This window comes from Panulirus ornatus, chromosome 58 (genome assembly GCF_036320965.1).
Source record: "Panulirus ornatus isolate Po-2019 chromosome 58, ASM3632096v1, whole genome shotgun sequence".
Lineage (NCBI taxonomy): Eukaryota > Metazoa > Arthropoda > Malacostraca > Decapoda > Palinuridae > Panulirus > Panulirus ornatus.
Window position 1 is genome coordinate 24,422,008 of NC_092281.1, and position 20,732 is coordinate 24,442,739.

Sequence of the window (20,732 nt, forward strand, 5' to 3'; positions counted from 1 at the left end):
TTCAACTTTCTTAATTTCAGTACCACCTTTTTTGTCCTCCTCTGCACCTTTACTATTCGTTCTTTGTGATAACTTAATTGCGATGGCCAAACTTATCTTACTTTCACCTTCATGTACGATGTAAACAAGCTTGCTGAATAGCTCCTTTTCCATGTACATATTTTTTTTTTTCTCTCTAATGCATCTATCAGTAGGCAGTTTGCCTCCTTTACTGTACTCCTGAGGTGGGACTAGTGACAGATTAGGGAAGAAGTCGACTCCCTAGGCTCTCTCTCTCTCTCTCTCTCTCTCTCTCTCTCTCTCTCTCTCTCTCTCTCTCTCTCTCTCTCTCTCTCTCTCTCTCTCTCTCTCTCTTCTCACATACACACACAGATTCCTACAGCATACATCTTGCTAGATAATGACTATTCATGATAAGGCCTTCTCTTCCAGTGTCCTGTACTATGTGATTATGTGTGTTACGGGGAGAGAAAGTTACGCTCGCGTTGCCCCGTCTCTTAACCCAGTGATGACACGTTCTTCCCAAGTTATTTTATCGTCCAGAGCGACACCGAGAAGCCTGGTGGGCTGAGCAACCTGGAGGAGGCCAGAGCGTTAGGGAGGTAGTAGAGGGAGTGGCGCAGGGGGTTCGAACCGAGGTTGATGTGTGTGACTTAAGACCTTTTTGGTTTGGGTGATGACTGTGTGTGTGTGTGTGTGTGTGTGGTTGCACTGTGAGGATACCCCCTGCATGTTACCTTTGGTTGGCTATGGGTTGCAGCTACCAACATCCCCCCCCCCCCCCCCCCCCTCTTTCATTCAGAGAAAGACTCGCTCTTTTTGACCTATAAGAGGCAATTCGAACCCCCCCCCCCCACCAAAAAAAAAAAAAAGAAAATGCAAAGTTTTGGCGAAACTTTAACATTCTTTAGGTAAAAGAGGGTCTCATTTTACGCCTGTATCACGTAATGTTTTATGGTGAGAGGCTCACCATTTTATGAAATATGAGTTTGGAGTTTTATAAAGGGGAAACTCTTGAAGAATCTTAAAGACTTTCTCGGCTAAAACTGGAGCAGTTCCTTATCTAAGGATTATGATCATAAAAGTGTGTCAGTAATGTGTATTCCGGTGTGCTGTGACGTTAATCAGCGGATTAACCAGCTCCCATTTCAATTACGATTTCTTTTTTTATTTTACCATTTTGGAAAATGATGAACAGATAAAAAATGTCTGTGAAAAAGATGTATTCAGCATCATCAGTGCGTCTAGGTTACAAATGAACATTGAGTAATGTTATGGTCCAACGTCTAATGGTTCCACCTTGTCAGACGTAAACACATTCCATGGGTTTTATTCCTCTGTATTTGAGTTGAGAGTTTTGAGTATAGATCCATTTCTTTTTTCCCTCTGTTCTAATACCATTGATGTGGTCTCTACCTGTACATCCATGGTGGTTGAAGGTAGACTGGTCTATCGTTTGTTAAACAAAGCGGCAGAGCGACCTTTTGTATTTGGCCCCGGGAATATAAATGACAGAAATGTCAACAAGAGAAAGTATAAGTGTGTGGATGGAGTGCTCCGTCTTACGGGGTTTAATCCTAAGCAATCAAATGGTCGTGTTCGAACAGAGTGTGAGTCGGATTTGTTAAGGCGTTGGTTCAAATAGTGGCCCATAGGGGTAGTGTGAGGAGTGGCATACGCCGGTTGGAAATTCAGACGTGTGTATGTGTGTGTGTGTCTCCAGGTGTGTAAATATAAGGGGAGTAAGGAGAGGGAGGAGATAGTTAATTCCTAAAAGCACCACTTCATTATGGCCATCAAAATGTTAAAAGAACGCTTGATGTGTAGCAGATGATCAATTGGTCATTTCGACTCGAGGTCTGTCGATTGTCGGGGTACTTTGTTAAGGCTAGGAACGTCATTTGTTTTACCTATCAGTTCGATGATACTGGCAACTCTTCTTCAGGTGTTTCAAGATCACCTTAAGACCATTACGTACTCCTCCACACACACACACGGCCCTTGTAAAGCAGAGGAGAGGTTCGAACCCATGTACTGATGGAAATAGCCAACTATGCTGATACTCTCAAGGATAATATTGAAAAAAGAAAGTGTCAAAAAAAGAGTTAAAGAAAATATCTGAAACTGTTAATAAAAAACTTAAGGGGGGAAAATTATGGATAGTTTAAATAGATAAAAACAAAATGTTCATTCTTATTATTAGACAACGTTGCCAACTGTCTGGTGACTCCATGAACCCCTTTTTATTAGCTTCTTTATACCTGGTGCAATGTAGCTGGCTGTCAGGAGTTTAGAAGCGTCAGAGAGTGAACAGATTTGGGTTGAAAATTCTTAATGACCTTTGTTTTTCACGCTGTAAACTGAAAATCAAAAGGATGTCTGGTGTAATGAGGTCAGGGCGAAGCTAGCCTGGAATTGTAGATGCATAGAGAGAGAGACAGAAAGAGAAAAATGAATCAGGCAAAGGTAGGTTATCATGACCTTACAAATGTAACTAGGTCAATTAAAAAGCTAAATTTAAGGACAAAATATTAGATGATTAAGGGATGAATCAGCTGGGGTCATAAGTGTAGAACAATTACTGTTAATTGTGTGTGTGTGTGTGTGTATATATATATATATATATATATATATATATATATATATATATATATATATATATATATATATATATATATATACATATATATATATATACATAAAAGCAGGATCAGAAGTTTCCAAAAGTGGGTGTAGAGACTGAAAAACTGTTAACAAATGAATGAAAAAAAAATTGAAAGAAGATAGATAGATATAATCTGAGTTTGACAAGAAACTCAAGCAGAATGAAGGAATTCAAGTGGAAAATAGCCAGAGGAATGAAGGTGCATTTAGTGGAAAGCATCTGAGAAAAAATCTTCAAGTGTCTTTTGCGGTGGATCCACGAAAGGAAATGCCCAGAACACACAGATCTCAAAGGAATGTTGAAAATAAAGGACAGAGAACAGGAACGAATTTCTGGATGACGAGGCACAGAAACAAAGGGTACTGACTGTGGCAGAGATCTGTGTACAGTGAAGCACAGAGACATAGCGAATCGCATGGTAAAGCTTTAGTGATATGCACACTGTTGAGGTCAGGTCAGTGAGTATATGGATTACTGATGGAAGGTTTGTAAAAGTGAAGAGCATTGGTGAAAACGGACATTAGAAAAAAAGAAAACGAGACATGAAGGTTTATTTCTAAATATGGCAGGACTCAGCTGTCACCTGGGTTGAGCTAGGGCTAGGAATATTAGTAATGGTTTTTGGATTGAAAGACCATAGTCACCATATTCAAGCCGAAGAGGAAAGAGTGGCAGTGGAAGAGATTGTGAGTGAAGGACTGCTAGAGGTTACTGACATGCCAAATGTAATGACTGAGATTAAAGAAACGAAGGGAATTGGTAGTTATGATGAAGACATAAAAGGGATAAACCAGTGATGATCACTTTGTATGGAGTTTTGGAACCAGGTGGTGCTTGGGTAGACTAAGATATCTGCAGAGGAGAATGGGTTCAGCTGGGTATTGATGAAAGATCAGAGGAAAGAAAGTAAAGAATATCTGTTAGGTGCCGGAAAAACGGGACACATCGAAATAAACGTGAGAGCAGGACTTGTACTTGACACTTGTACAGAGAGGTCAGGAATATTAAGTGATGCGAATATCAGATTTAAGAATGATTCATAAGAACACAGGTGGAGTGGTGGTTGTAAACGGGAAAAAATATTCACGATACGGTTAAAGAGTGAAGACAAACACATCTAAAAGAAGAGATCTGACCAAATCTCTCCGGAGAGGTGCTTTTGGTAACATGGAAGGAAGGAAGGAAGGAGAATACAAGGGAAGAGGAGAACTGTCCCTCTCACGAAGGAAGAACTTGGGGAAATAATGATGGATGGCCTATTCAAACAGTACGTAATGGAGAGAGATCAGTCTTAATACTGCAGGAAGCAATGAGGAACTCATTCCTCACAGGTGGTGAAGGTATAATGACATGGGATTGTAATTATCAAGAAACACTTTGGGGGAAGTTAGACTTACATGGAGATAGAGAGTTACAGAAACTCAGGTTCTTAATTAAGAGTGTAAACAAGAAAATTTCTCTTATCATCTTGACGCTGGACGCACTAGAATAAGTGGGGCTGATGCTCCATTATTGCTAGATCTTATCTTTACACACACAGGAGTAGCAGATGTGATACACCCACTGGAAAAAGTGATCGTGTAATGCTAGAGTTTGATCATGTACGCGAGGACGTAAAAGTATCAGAGAGGAAGCCACGCTATAAGAGAGGATATGCTTGTGAAAAACAGTTAAACCATTTCTGTCAGAACGGATGCTGGAAAATGGAGTTCCATAGCCATGATAAAGAGCTTAATTATGGAAGCTTCTGTGAAATCCTCCATGAAGGGTTTACGACATCGGTACCTACAGCTGCAAATAGAGAGGGAAAGTTAGTTTGGTTCGGTAAAAGATGTAAAAAATCAAGAGCCAAGGGATGTATATGGAGAACATAAGGCTACACATAAGGCATGCAGGTATAAGAGGGCAAGAAATGTGTGCTGAAAGATAAGGAAAGAGCAACAGAGAAACTATAAAATTGATATATCTGACAAGAGACAGAACAACTCAACACCATTCCATGAATAAATAAATAGTAAATTGTCAAGAGCAGCTAACCAAACTGTTGTAGAGGTTAGTACGAAGATGTGTGAAGAGCTGAATGACAAGTGGAAAGGTGTTTTCCCAGAGAAAGATACTATAGCCCTAACACAAGCGGTATGGGATAAGGAGGAGGTGTTGGAAATCAGTGAAGTGTACTGAACAGGTATAAGCAGGCTGCTAAAAGGCCTTAACCCACAAGTCTCATGATCCTCTTGAAAGTTCTCCGTGTGTGATGAAATAGCGTGCCGATACGCTTGGAGGAGGAGGGTGAAGCACCAAGGGAATGGAAAAGAGCAAATGTGGTGCCTGTCTTTAAGAGAGGAAATTGCTGAACTGTATACAAGTCTCTCTGACGTATGTGGATTTTAAAACCCTGGAAAAGACACCTGCAATGCGAATGGATGAATATTTGCAAAGGAGAAAGTACTTAAGTAACAGTCAACACAGATTTAGGAAAAGGTCATACGTACCGAATGTCTTGAACTTTTATAAGTTAGTTACATAGATACACAGACCCCAGGGTACAAGGTAAGTGGTCTGGCCATAACATAACTGAAGAAGACGCAGTCCCGTCAAAAGCAGTAAAGAAAAGGATAGCAAAGCGAAGTTCCTCTCTAGCCATACGAGGAGAATGTGTGGATTGTGTTTTCTCGGACCGTCAGAAAGCGTTTGACAGTGTACCACAAAAGGAATTTGAAAGGAAGCTTGATCCCCAGGTAGAACTGAGGGGGAGACTCCTCTCCTTAAATGGAAAATTACCTCAGTGCAAAAATGGAACGAAGGACACACATGTCAGGAGCCTTTCTGAAATGAGTTCTAGTGGCCAGTGGCGTGCCGCGGGGCTCGGTCGTGGGACCACTGCTCTTCTTGATTTACGTAAATGAGGAGCCAAAAGGACTTGACTCATACCTGAATATGTTTGCAGATGGTCCCGAGATCATGATGGCAGTAAAGAGGGTTACTGACAGACTACAAAGTTGGTTTATTCATGGCTGATGAAATTCAGCCGGAGTAAATGTTAAGTACTGAGGACGAGAGAGTCAAATTACGCCTCGATACGAGTGTTTACATTGAGGAACTAAGCTGTGGGAGTCTGTGTATAAGAATGACTTAGGAGTTAATACTGTGCCCAGCATTAGGAGCATTGTAGAGGAGAGGGACTGTCTTTTAACAGATATCAGATTCGCTCATGAAAGTACATGGATAAGGTAATGTTCAAGCAAACCACTGCCGTCCTACATTACGCCAAAACTTTATGATGCTTTCTTACCACACCGAAAAAAAAAGCGCAACGGAGGGCAAAAAAGCGGTACTAGTATTACGGGAGCTGACATACGGCAAGACTTAAGAGGGCATGAACTTGCTCACCATGAAAGAGAGAGGAGTACTGAATGATTTGATCACAGCCATCGAGTTCCGAGACCAAAATGATAAAGTCTACGTACAATAAACAGCTTTTTCAGAGATAGAAAGAAAACGGAACCAGACTTCAAAGCTGGAAGGGAAGCAAGGAATGAGTAGCAAAATAAAGGTGTATAATATCATAGTAGCGGATGAATAGAATAAGCTAACTGATGAACTTGTGAATGCTGGCAAGACAAAAGGTTTTCAAACGTTGTATGAGAGTAAAACAAGCTCAATAGATGAGGGATTATGTCGAACACCATACCCGGGCTGTACGAATGGGTAATGGCACCCACACACACTGCCTGAGAGATGAGTGAGTTTTAAAATCTCGCCAAGGTTACACTCAGTATGCCAGCTATACATAAGACATGACGAGCCTTTGTTGTGCAGTGGTCAACGTTTCTACTAGCCAGTCTAATGGATCTGGGTTCGAGTACCGTACACGGCAGCAGGTGGGATAAATTGCTTAGTTGTGGGGTTGACGGCAGCTCTTGTGTCTACGGATGTTAAGACTTCGTAGCCCAGGTGTCCCTTGTGTGTTGATATAGGACTTTAAGAGTGTTGTGATGTGTGTGCGTCTATGTCCAGAGAGAACAAGGCAATTGAATAGTAAGCGCTTGGTGTCTTCTTTATGGTAGCGGCGCTGTGGGCATGTACGGTCTGCGGAGATACTGAAGCAGTTTGTAGTGTTGTAGTGATGGGTGATGTCCAGAGCCGTATCGGTAGAGCGTGGCTCGCGTTTGTCTAGGGAGTGTGGTTTCTGATGGGTGTATTACTATCTGATGGGTTAGAGTTTCAAATTGACTGGGGAAGAGGGTTGTTTAGTGCTCGTTAGATTATTTCAGTGTGTGTGTGTGTTACATTTGTTGGGAGTTGGAGATTTGTGAGTAGATGCTACAGAAGTGTGAGGCAGAGGTAAGCTTTTTATTTCTACGGGAGGGTTTGTGGTTGGGTATTGTCTGGTTTGGGTGGTAGGGGTCTGTCTAGTGCTGTTGCACAGAACTGGGTGTCGAACATGTTCAGGTGGGCCTGCATTTCCAGGACTTCTCTTTCATTGTCAAGGTTTTGAGTGTTCGTGGTTTTGCTAGGCAGCCAGAGACTGTTGTAAGTGCACTATTTTGAGTGGTTTACAACTGTGTCACATTCCGTTTTTAGGCTGGAGAAGTTGGAAAAATTAGGCAGGTGAGGCGTAGTTTAAAGTGGAGCGGATGATGATTTTGTTTCTCGTATTAGATGCTGAGGGATTCCATTTCTTGTCCACCTTTGCTGCCACTTCTTGTTCCCGAGGGCATGTCGTTTGTGTGTGGGTGTCTCTTCTGTGTTTATGTTGCTGTTGTGGGGGAGCAAGTGTCATGTGTGCGTCGCACGTGACGTCCAGAATGGTTCGGTGGCAGAGACCGCCCATTCAAGGTGACTGTGAGAGCTAGGCTCGTGTTCGTCTGGGGTTAAAAGAGTGATTGAAGAATCTTTGGAGATGCAGACTATGTGTTCATTGTTTTTGGCGGACCATTGTTCCAATTGTGTATTGTAATATGTATAACCTAGAGCAGACGGAGTATATATATAATATATATATATATATATATATATATATATATATATATATATATATATATATATATATTGCTGTTATCCCTGGGGTAAGGGAGAAAGAATACTTCCCGCGTGTTCCCTGCGTGTCGTAGAAGGCGGCTAAAAGGGGAGGGAGCGGGGGGTTGGAAATCCTCCCCTCCAGTTTTTACTTTTCCAAAAGAGGGAACAGAGAATTGGACCAAGTGAGGATTTTCTCTTTAAGGCTCAGTCTTCTGTTCTTAACGCTACCTCGCTGACGCGGGAAATGGCGAATATGTATGAAAAACAAAAATATTCATATATACTTGTACACATTCGGTTTTATGCCATTTGATCCATTCATCTGTTCTTAAGATCCGAGTAATGTAGCACTATAAACGAACGTGATGGGGTGAGTAAGTTTCCCCCGAAAGAAAAAAAAAGAAAAAAAGAAAGAAGTGTGACGTGAAATGAGATCCGAAAGCTGCTTGTGACCGTACCATCCCGCACTGGGGTGCGAAAAACTGACCAGTGATACACAACGGTAACTGGAATAAGTTAATCTCGGCATACACACTTATGTTAATGGCTTAATTACATACTTCAGGAATGTAATTAACCAAGCCTTCATAGATGTAACTCAAAAATTTCTGATATGGAACGTCATTAATTTCAAACATGCTCAACTAGCAGAGAATCTCGCACTAATATTATATAAACATAACAGACACACACACACACACACACACACACACACACATATATATATATATATATATATATATATATATATATATATATATATATATATTGGAAAGGATCACAATTTTGCGCGTGATCAAGATGTTCCTATGAGTCCACGGGGAAAATGAAACACGATAAGTTCCCAAGTGCACTTTCGTGTAATAATCACATCATCACGGTAGACACAAGAGAGAAATATAAGTCAGTTGATATACTTCGAAGAGACGAAGCTAGGACGCCATTTGGTAAACATGTCTTCGTCTCTTCGATGTATATCAACTGACTATATTTCTCTCTTGTGTCTCCCCTGATGATGTGATTATTACACGAAAGTGCACTTGGGAAATTATCGTGTTTCATTTTCCCCGTAGACTCATAGGAATATATATATATATATATATATATATATATATATATATATATATATATATATATATATATATATATATATATATGAAAACGCTTCCATTTATATCGTGCCAAATACGTTTATTTTTCTTGCCATTGGGGTACGAGGCTTTTTTTTTTCTCTGAAACGCGATCAGAAGAAATGAAAAAAAAAGGAAAGAAGATTAAATGAAAATAAAACGGAGGGTTGGTGGCAGGTGTGCGGGTCAGTTGCTTACTTGCCCTGGCCGCCTTAGAGAGAGGTGGGGGGTAATGAGAAGGTTTCTTGTCTTATAGGCCTAACCATCGTCTGTGCTAATATCCTAAATACGCTGCGGGTGTGTGGATGTAGTGCCTCTCTCTCTCTCTCTCTCTCTCTCTCTCTCTCTCTCTCTCTCTCTCTCTCTCTCTCTCTGTATATATATATATATATATATATATATATATATATATATATATATATATATATATATATATATATATATATATATATTGTCATGTGTGGCAGAACATAAATACATGCAGGACCATCTGTATCCATGAGCAGGTCCGTGCGTCTGTCCCGTTACACAAGCATGTTATACCATCACGCGACGCTGTCTCGTATCTTAACCCTCCACCCACAACATCCCCCCCCCCCTCAACCCTCCCACCCTCCCCTCGTGCGTGCGCGTACATTCGTTTTTTTATTTCTGTGTGTGTGTGTGTGTGTGTGTGTGTGTGTGTGTGTGTGTGTGCGTATGTGCGCACCGCCCCCCTGTCAGTTACTAGGTCAGGTCGACGCCCTCGCATCGCCGTCGTTTTTTTTACGTGTTTCTTTTTCATTGTTTTCCTTGCCCTGTCATTCGATCTCGCCCGTTTTCTTTCTGGTGAGGCGGCATCGGCTGTTCTCTCACCCCCCTCCCCCCCACACGTATTGTAAGCCTAGTAAAGTAGGCCTATACCTATTGGGCGTGCCCGGGGGAGGGGAGGTGTGTTCTCTCTCTCTCTCTCTCTCTCTCTCTCTCTCTCTCTCTCTCTCTCTCTCTCTCTCTCTCTCTCTCTCTCTCTCACACACACACACACATCAACACTTGAGTTTTATCTAAGATCGTATCGTATATGATGTCCTCAATATCATTGTTTATGAGATAAAGAATATTTCTATATACCAGTGTATCGTCTACTCAATATCATTGTTTATGAGTTATAGAATATTTCTATATACCAGTGTATCGTCTATGCTGTTGTGCAGGACTGGTTCGTGTGTCACACAGTAATGTGCTCCACAGTCACTGATGGACCAGCCTTACAATGGAAAACGAAGTTACACACAAGAATAACTTCCTAGTGGCTAACCAACCTCCTCACCCTCCCCCACACCACTTCCATCCTCCTCACCCTCCCCCACACCACCACCATCCTCCTCACCCTCCCCCACACCACTTCCATCCTCCTCACCCTCCCCCACACCACCACCATCCTCCTCACCCTCCCCCACACCACTTCCATCCTCCTCACCCTCCCCCACACCACCACCATCCTCCTCACCCTCCCCCACACCACTCCATCCTCCTCACCCTCCCCCACACCACCTCCATCCTCCTCACCCTCCCCCACACCACACCATCCTCCTCACCCTCCCCCACACCACTTCCATCCTCCTCACCCTCCCCCACACCACCACCATCCTCCTCACCCTCCCCCACACCACCACCATCCTCCTCACCCTCCCCCTACACCACTTCCATCCTCCTCACCCTCCCCCACACCACCTCATCCTCCTCACCCTCCCCCACACCACCACCATCCTCCTCACCCTCCCCCACACCACCACCAACCTCCTCACCCTCCCCCACACCACTCCATCCTCCTCACCCTCCCCCTACACCACCTCCATCCTCCTCACCCTCCCCCACACCACCACCATCCTCCTCACCCTCCCCCACACCACCTCCATCCTCCTCACCCTCCCCCACACCACCACCATCCTCCTCACCCTCCCCCACACCACCACCATCCTCCTCACCCTCCCCCACACCACCACCATCCTCCTCACCCTCCCCCACACCACCACCATCCTCCTCACCCTCCCCCACACCACCACCATCCTCCTCACCCTCCCCCACACCACCTCCATCCTCCTCACCCTCCCAGCGTTATTCAGGGCTAGGTTAGGTTAGGTTAGGTTTGGTTTAGTTTGGCTAGGTTGGGTTTGGTTTGCTTTGCTAGCTTAGGTCTGGTTTAGTCTGGTTAGGTTAGGTTTGGTTTAGTTTGGCTAGGTTGAGTCTGGTTTACTTTGCTAGGTTAGGTCTGGTTTAGTTTGGTTGTTAGGTTGGGTTTGGTTTAGTTTAGCTAGGTTAGGTCTGGTTTAGTTTAGCTAGGTTAGGTCTGGTTTAGTTTGGTTAGGCTAGGTTGGGTTTGGTTTCGTTTGGCTAGGTTGGGTTGGGTTTATTTTGGCTAGGTTGTGTTTGGTTTTGTTTGGCTAGATTAGGTCTAGTTTAGTTTGGTTAGACTAGATTGGGTTTGGTTTAGTTTTGCTAGGTTAGGTTTGGTTTAGTTGGCTAGGTTGAGTTTGGTTTAGTTTGGTTGGGTTTGGTTTAGTTTGGCTAGGTTGAGTTTGGTTTAGTTTGTCTAGGTTAGGTCTAGATTAGTTTGGCTAGGCTAGGTCTGGTTTAGTTTGGCTAGGATGGGTTTTGTGTAGTTTGACTAGGTTAGGTCTGGTTTAGTTTAGTTAGATTAGGTTTAGCTTTGTTTAGTTTATGTTTGTTACGGTTAGGTTAGGTGAGTTCGGTTAGGGTAGATTATATTTGATTAGGTTTGATAAGTTTGGTTAAATTAGGTTAGATTTCGTTACTTTAGATTTAGTTAGGTTTGCTTTTCTTAGCTTTGGTTAGAGTAGGTTAAGTTTGGTTTGTTAGTCTTCGTTTTGTCAGGTTTGGTTGGTTATGGTTTGATTTGATTAAATTTGATTTAGTTCGATTAAATTTGGTGTGGTTTTATCAGGTTAAGTTTTGTTGCGTTAGGTTAAGTTTGTTTAGCTTAGGTTTGGTTAGATTTGGTTGACTTAGGTTACATTTGTTTAGGTGAGTTTGGTTAGATTAGGTTGAATTTGATTAGGTTAGGTAAAAATTGGTTTAGTTCAGTTTAGTTTTGGTAAATTTAGGTTTACGTTTGGTTAGATTAATTTTGGCTAGTTTAAGTTTGATTGTCTGGTTTTGGTTATGTAACGTTAATTTGGTTATTTCACATTTCAGGTTGCTTTGGGCTTGTCAAGGAAATTTCTCGCCCTAATGGAGTCCATCATTTCCCTGCAACTGATTGTGGCAAGTTACACACACACTTCATATTCCACAAGACTTTCGTCAGCGATCATCGTACCGGTAATGTGTCTGCTTTTGAGACATTTTTATAAGTACGCTTTTTAGAACTATTGGATCACGTGACATAATTTTCCATATAGGCGTGGCAGACATTGTGCAAGTATTTTAATTGATGATGATACATACGTATGAATGCGTTATGTCTATAAATTCGTTGACGAAAGATGTGCGCATATAAACAGTATGTATGTCAGGGAGAGAAGGAGAGAGATAGAGGGAGGAAGTACTTATACAATATACACACATGCTCCCGGTACCGTGATGCATTAGGCTTTTGTTGGAAAAATGTTAGACATGATGGAACATAGCGAGACCCCCACCAGTGACGTCAGAGGAGCTCAGGATCTGATGCCAGTGAGTGTTTTTACCAACAATTTCTGAGCAAATTTTGCAGGGTTTCTCTGGTAAGTGCCCACGCGACGTTATATCTGTTGAATAGTAGATTACACCTGAATATATGTTATGTATGAATATTACATATCAAACCGTATGCTAATCGGAAGCAATTATGTAATAATCACAAACAGAGAGGCAAGTTGCCAGTCGCATATATTTCCGTGTGGAGTCGTCACCTTACTTCCCCCAGGAACCACTCAGCTTCCACCCACGCAAGAGGTTGCAATGACGTCATCCAAATAGACCAATGAGCTTTCGCTCCCGAGAGCAAACATGACGTCAACATCAAAAGATCCAACCAGCTTTCACAGTATGTGAGGTAGCCATGACGTCATCGTCAAATGAACCAATCAAGTGCTTTGCTTGAGGAAGACAGCTGTGACGTTCATATTGCGTGGGTGGACACCGCCTGGGCTTCAGTCATGCACCAAATATAGCTCAAGGATTTTGATGCTGCCGCTGAAATTGTTTAATGCAGAGTTTGTATACGTGATTACAATCGTCCATTCGCTCTATTTTGATTCATACCACTTGTAAACGATAGTCGACAACCGATAGAGAACAATTTTCGCGGTCGACGGTCAAGAGATGTCGATAAATCTTTAAAATAACGACCTTCCTCGTCCAGCACCACTGCTGCCTACCGGATGTAAACAAGCTGTCGTGACACATCAGACGGAAACGCAAGATATTTATTCATATCTTTTATCGTTCTCTGTATATCCACAACCGAGTACGTAGAAGAAAAGGGATTTGTCAACCGTTCGTATAAAGCAGGCAAAATATTAGCAGAAACGGAGGCCATGTACAGTAATGTCTACGAGGAATATATTATTGATTCAATTTTTTTTTTTCTTGTTACAGTGGCGATGGGTACGCTTGTTCGTACACGTGTACTAGAAAGGAGTGCATCATTTCCCTGCTACTGGAAGTAGCGCGGCCTCGGAGCCATAGGACTTTCTGGAAAAAGGGTCCAGGGGAAAGTATGTATATGTTTATCATGATTTTGAAAATGATTTAGATAATCTATACACATTTTCACCATGATTCTTTTTCTTTTTGGAATAGGGGCAGAATCTATGTATATAGCAGCGTATATGCGATATCAAATTGTTGACTATAAAGTCTAGGAACTTCACCTTAATTAATGCAATTTATTCCCCCACCCCCCTTGCCTTCCCCCAGATAAACGGCCGGAGCTGCTAAATATACGACTCATTACGTGGGAGGCCACAAGGTGTTGGAGGAGGGTGGTCGTGTTCCCACCTGGACGCCATGGGAATACCGTGGGGGCAGCTTGGGGGCGGGGCGGCTACCCTGGCACCAAAATGGAACCGCCTCAGGACCATCTCAGTAGAACCGTCCTTCGTACCGAAAAGAATTGTCTTGGGCTCGCCCTGGGACAACTTAAAGTCTTGTGCCCACACTGGGACAGCTTAAAGGAATTGTCTTGGGACTATCCTGGGACGTCCTAAAGGTACAGTATTAAGACCTCCTGACGCCGCTGTTAGACCATCACGCAATGTGCATTAAACTTTTCGTGTTTCATCCCATACATATACACATAATCAAGTGTATATGTAACTTGCCTCCACCTTCCCCTAGCCATGCACCCTTCAGTTAAATGCCTCGTCTATGTATATACAGACAGGAACGTATTTAAAGCTGAAAACTTTTTTCCTTTACGTATACAGTTTGAAACGTCACAAGCTGAGCCAGACACAAGACTGGGTAATAAAGAGACAATGGCCTTTTACTTCCTCGGCATTATTAAATCAAAATTCAAATAAATTTTTGAATTGAAATTCAGATTCAAATATAAACCAATTTCATACAGGAATTTTAAATTTTATTTAGAAATACATCATTAGACTGTCTACTGGTGCTTGAAAAAAGGTATACATGCGATGTGTATTTAATACAGAAATACAGTAACGTTAATATAGGATGGTATATAGTTGTGATATAAGTACAGATATACATATGGTTAAATATGTGGTACTGATCCTTGTGGTTAAATAGACAATAGTCACAAAGGCTGTGCCTATGTCGTATATAGTAAAAACCACATTCAGCTAGGAAAAAAAACTTGGCCCTTGGTTCAGTTCTACCCCACTGCGAACTCTATAGTATTCTCATGGCAGTAGACATGTGTCACGTTCCATGCCTTAATCCTCTCTGCCTCAAGCCAGCTCATGCCTCCCCCCCCAACCCTCTCTGGTTATAGCAGCTTATAATACTGGTCTACACATCCGATTCCTATGGATACCTTCATATGTCAGACTGAAGCGTCATGACCATGTTGGTAAAATTGCTGTATATGCTTGTATACTGTGGTGCCAGTAGCATCACCAGACTGACGGACGTAGTAGCTGTAATATTGTGTGCTATGATTATTTTAGGACATATAAATATCGATATGCAAGGCAACAGATCCATCTAAACGCTGATATTATGTTAACTATCCACCTAGTACTGTATATGGCTAGATGCGAGAAGCCATGACCTTGAACATTCTACTTGCCTACATTGCCCTGCTCCCTCCCAAATAACACAGCGGAATGACACTAAGTTAGCGAATATACCAAAATCGTCAAACTCAGACCCTTTTCGACAGTTTTGTTATCTCTGTACGATTTGTATAATTTCCTTGAAGACAGACTGACATGCCTTCAAAATTCGCCCTGCCAAGAGCAATATAAGTGTCTGATGCATTCATGTCCAGTGCAAGTACATCCTGTTCCTACATTTCCTGTGTGTGTGTGTGTGTGTGTAATGTCCCTTAACCTTCTTCATATTTTTGTCATCGCTAGCAACATGCCTTGGTGCAAGTAGATTTCGTACTAGGATGTCCCGTATATGTATCTTTAACCTTTTGTTTTACTGTCAGTGTTTACAGCTGTACACTGCCTTGTGTCCTGTTTCAAACATACATACTAATACTGTGTAATTGGTTTGTGTATATGTAATGTACTCTGTGCATGTTTCTCCACCAACTGCTGTATCAGTGTTAAAAAGATAATCTGTATATGTAAGACTTGTACTTAGTATCAAATAAATGTTTTCAGTGTTTCTGTCAGTATGGCCTGCTGTTCTGTAGTTATGTATCTAATGTGTCTTAGACCTGCCTCCTCCTCTAACGACAAGAGAAACCTGTGGGTACCTAGGCTTCACTCCTACCCTCTCTGTCCCCCTCCTGTGTTGGTGTTCTGTACCCACCCAGCCCTACGTGCGCTCTGTGCTTGCCTCCACCCACCCACCTACCCCACTAGCCACGTACCCTTCACCCGCGCTAAAATACGTTGTCTACTGATAGACAATACTGAGTTTTTAAAACCCCAAAACTCTCTCTCTCTCTCTCTCTCTCTCTCTCTCTCTCTCTCTCTCTCTCTCTCTCTCTCTCTCTCTCATACAGTTTGAAACACGTCACAATGAACAAACACAAGACAGGGATATTTATTTCTATTAAGTACACAAGGACATTTTTTTTCTGTACATTTTTTTTTTTTTCACTTCCACTACTAACGTGAATGCAGAATTACGTGAACGTATAAGCTGATATTCTGATTCAAACTCGTATGCAAATTCGAAATTAAATTTGACTGCAAATCTGACTTTTGATCTCAATTTTTTAACTTTGAAGTCAAATTTTGATTCCGAGATGCATCACCATACAACGTCTACTGATACATAAAAAGCTACACATGACGTGTGTAACTTTAATACATAGAATAGTAGTACATAACTGTGATGGAAGTACATACGTACACGTAAAGCTAAATACATTATATATGTACAAGTGGTCCCTGTGATGGATGTCTCCAAAAGTGGGGTTTACAGTCAGGTGGGACTCTTGTGTTTGTAAAGATATATGGAAGTTAAAGCCTAATTATACGAAGTTAAAGTATGATGTAATTATCTTCTAGTTAACGAACATACAGACGTGAATTCCTGTGTTAAACATTGTCTGGACATTTTGGGACCGCCGTGGGATCAACATGATGCCACTACGGGACCATCATGGGACAGCCCTACCATCACAGTGGGACCTCCCTGGGATCTGCTCAGCAAAGCAGATGTAAGATAAGTACAAAAACGGGAAAGACGACCGTTTTGAATTCAAAAGAACGTACGAGAAAATCACAAAACACGTGAGACGTAAACTTCATTAATCTTTTAAATCACTATGATTCGTTAGACTGTGCGCTACTGAGAGGATCGAAGTTCGTCCCGAAACACTCGACGAAACACCTAACCACAAGCCCAATCGAAGTTAAACAATACCAAAGCCTCGAAGCCGCTAGCGAGCGAGGCAGCGAAACCGAATAGCCGCCGCCACAGACACCAGTCCCCTCCCACCCCAGCGACGGAGGTAACAGAAAACGGAGTTTTATGCTTATGCAGAGGTAGACTTGCGTAAGGTTAGCACTGTAAGCCCTGATGGTTGTCCCTCTAACCTGCATCTTTGGAAGAGCTAACTCCCGTCACGTCTCTACCTAGGAAGTTATTATATCATCATCAGTGTGTGTCAGTGTATCTAAGATATATCTATCGAATTTGTGTTTACATGATCATTCCTATACAACTTTTTATTGCGATTTGCAGGATATGTTTCGAAAGCTTAAACCCCCCAAAAAACAAATACGTATATATATATATATATATATATATATATATATATATATATATATATATATATATCCGGACATCGTCTGTCCTAGGTTACACAGATCGTGTAAAAGTCACCATTGGCCATACTGTATTACTGGAAGTACAGTCTCGTCAAAGATTTTCTCACTAATAGAGTGCACAATTCCCTGCTACTGAAAGCAACGCAGCCTTGAGCCAAAAATGACTCTATAACGAGATTCTGTGCAGCACCAGGACTTTCATGTTAGTCTACAAGGATAAAATACCCGATTTTAGACTTGCAGTCTCTTCGTGACCACACTTTCTTGAGAAGTAAATCTGGGATGATATTGTTCATGAAAAGGACATGAACGCAATTTGGAAAAAGCTTCGGTAAAGCTTTCACAGCAGTAGAGGGCGCACGTGTGCTAATGGACAGGCAACGGGCTTTTTCTAAAACGAAGCCAAAATGTGGAACAACGAAATGTGATAACAATGATAGAAGAATTTATATAAACTTATTTGGGTCAACTATAAGATTTATACATCAAAATAAACGTTAGTACGAGGCGTAATCTGCTCAAAAACGGCAAAAGAAATCATAGGATTTTATAGTAACATTAGAAGCAAGAGAGTCGCTCCTCAATGAGCTGGTTCATTCATGACGACAAAAGTGACTCGACTTCAGACAAAAATGGCCAAGGCAAAGATTTTAGAATATATATTCTTATTCGTATTCACTTACGACTTAAGAAACAACTTGTCTCGAAATCAATTTCACTGCAACGAGAGCATAACATGCAACATACCGTCATAAAATATGACGATGCTCTACTACCGGCAACACATGAAATGAAAAGGCATCAAACAGCTGGCCCAAACAAGTTTTATCCGGGGACAGTGAAAGAGGTGAAAAATGAAATACTTCGCCCTTAAACCTCTCTTTTCAGTAGGTCATTCATCACGGGGAAAGTTCCAGAAGAGTGGAAGTTTTGTTAATGTAACACCCCGGAAATTACATTAAGTTCGCTTCACGTCTCAAGTTAGTAAACGTAAGTAAATCATCATTAGGGATTAAAATTGTAACCCATTCACCGCTTGATCACAGAATTACAGCACAGTTCATGTCTGACAAATCTACCTGATCTCCTTTATGATATCAATATTCTTGGTGAAAGTAATGCAGTTAATGTCATCTAATTAGATTTTTCAAAAGCACTCGATACATTCTGGGATAGTGTTGATAATGGGGTTAGCATTGTAAGAAATCGTAATCTGCAGACGATACTAAGATAGGAAATAACTTTACAACTGATATTGAACGTCTGCAGCTTCAAACTGACATAGACAAACTGATGGGCGAGGATGGTGAATATATTCTAAAATGGACCGAGTCATAGGCGGCAAATTAGAATATCTATAGGTGCAAAGTCATACACATGGGGAGCAAAAACGAGAAGTGATAATGCAGTACGAATTCTGTTGAGCTACCAAATATAAATGAAGAAAAATACCAATCTATATAGATAAGAATCTCTGATGATCTAGACCCAAGTGAGCTGTGCACAGAAGCAGTTAAAATATCTCTGAGTCTCAAGTCAGGGAAAATCATCACCCTTATTCTTAAAATCTACTGGCAGGTTCTTATATCAAATATTATGTTTAACTTTGGTCATCCGACTGGTAAAAATATCCAGACGGTATGTCGGGAGCACAACATCGAGTTAACCAAGATGATTCCCACACCGAGAAACAAATCCTATGAGAACCAACTACACAAATCATTCAGCTTAAACCAGGGATGGTTAAGAAGTGATCTACCACAGGTGATCATCATCAAAGGCTTCGATAACCTCGATCTAACAAGCTCCTTAAGGATTGATTACGTCTGATTTCACTCGTAGCAACGGGTTTGCAAACGACCGAGGCTAAGTACCTTGACTTTCAACTGGATTATTAACATTTGCAAGCCAGTGCTTGAAAGCAGTAGCACAGAGAAGCTAAAGAATGAGAGAGAAACACTCTGCTTGAAGCCCACGACTGAGAGTCTTTGCGCCTCCTAATTACTTGAAAAGCTTGCAGGATTTTCTCTTTGAAATACCTCCATGCCTTTTTCCTTTTACCACACTTAGCCATGAGCTTCTCCCCTCATCCATTATCACAAACAGCCTCGAGAGGACCCAGTGGTATGTTCCTCTTTGAATTCCTTTGTACTGTAAGTCTTTGGCTTTGGATCGCAGAGGAATGGAAGGAGGTGGTGGTGGAAGTGAGGGAAATGAAATGCACGGGGACGATGAGTGTTGTGAGGCGCGGGGTGATCGTCGTATAAGGGACGGCAGTACGAGAGAAAGTGGGTGAGTTGGCGCGCAGGCTGGTGGTGAGGGGGAGACCAGGGGTGCTGAAGGAGTTCGCATATGCGGAGAGGATGACAGAAGAAAGTCGTATTAAGGGGATCTGAAGCGGCAAAAGTGGATAGAACGAGGATAATGGGAAGGTAAATATCTATATATCTAAAAGGGGAGGGAGCGAGGAGCTGGAAATCCTCCCCTCCCGTTTTTTTAACCCCATCCACCCAAAAAAGAACAGAGAACAGAGCCAAGTGAGGATATTCCCTCTTAACACTCAGTCTTCTGTTCTTAACGCTACCTCACAAATGCGGGAATGGCGAATATGTATGAAAAACAGATCCTGATTATGACAATCTATCATCACTATATTGATTACTACGAGTACAAATTAGCTAAAAAGAGAAAAATGCAAAACATGGCTTTCTAAAATTTCAAGAATCTAACCTAACAGGAAAATAAAATCGCCCGAGTCTTGTCCTCACCATGACATTATTGGAGCGGACTGTGTACGAACTGAGGTAACCAGCAGGTAAGAAATGCTGCGTGAAGACCAACTTAACAGTATAATATCTAGTCCTCTGAGAGGGAGGTACGGAGGAGTCCTCGTCTCGGGTTTTGAATATGTATCATCTGTGTGTGTGTGTGTGAGGTACAACACCACCTTCGTCCCCCTCTCTCTCTCTCTCTCTCTCTCTCTCTCTCACACACACACACTCACCACACACACACACTGTAATCCGCGGCATAACGTCAGCGTAGAAGTGCGTACCATCTGCGGCGGAATACATGTCTGAGAGTAAATAGTACAAGTGGAAAAAAGAAAAAAGACGACGAGACTGTTCGAATAATATTCATGGAAATGCGTTTCTTTCTTGTAAACGTCAAAAGTTTGAAGCACCGCTACTCAAGATGCGAGACCAGGAAGGAGTATATGGAATATTACATTACAACCTTATGTGCAGACGGAGTACATGGAGTTTAGTGGAACCTGCACGTCAACTACGTCTATCGTAAACCATTTACATCAAAGTGACGGACGTTTTGTGAAGGTGGACCGGACTGATGTAATCCCGTGCTGGGATGGTAATAGTTGTGTTCTAACGCTACGCTCTACCCCACAGATGTCTTCCTGACCCCAAATGACCTCGAATAAAAAGTCCCTGAAAGCTTACGACCCTCCTCGTTTTTTCTTTCCTTTCCCCTCTCTCCCTCTTCCTTCCC

The 20,732-nt window shown here is 42.0% G+C and overlaps 1 protein-coding gene across 2 annotated transcripts in view; it reads left to right on the plus strand.

Annotated features, from left to right (window-relative positions):
- Nucleotides 1-20,732, plus strand: part of LOC139766676 (uncharacterized) — a 542,423-nt gene that overhangs the window by 362,929 nt on the left and 158,762 nt on the right. Inside the window, exons 7-9 of one of the 2 annotated variants that reach the window (XM_071695583.1) lie at nt 12,013-12,138; nt 13,399-13,517; nt 13,720-15,948. In XM_071695583.1, the coding sequence (XP_071551684.1) occupies nt 12,013-12,138; nt 13,399-13,469 (197 nt within the window). In that variant the 3' untranslated portion in view covers nt 13,470-13,517; nt 13,720-15,948. Of the gene's footprint in view, nt 1-12,012; nt 12,139-13,398; nt 13,518-13,719; nt 15,949-20,732 lie in introns of those variants that run through there. The other variant, XM_071695584.1, reaches the window with a different exon arrangement.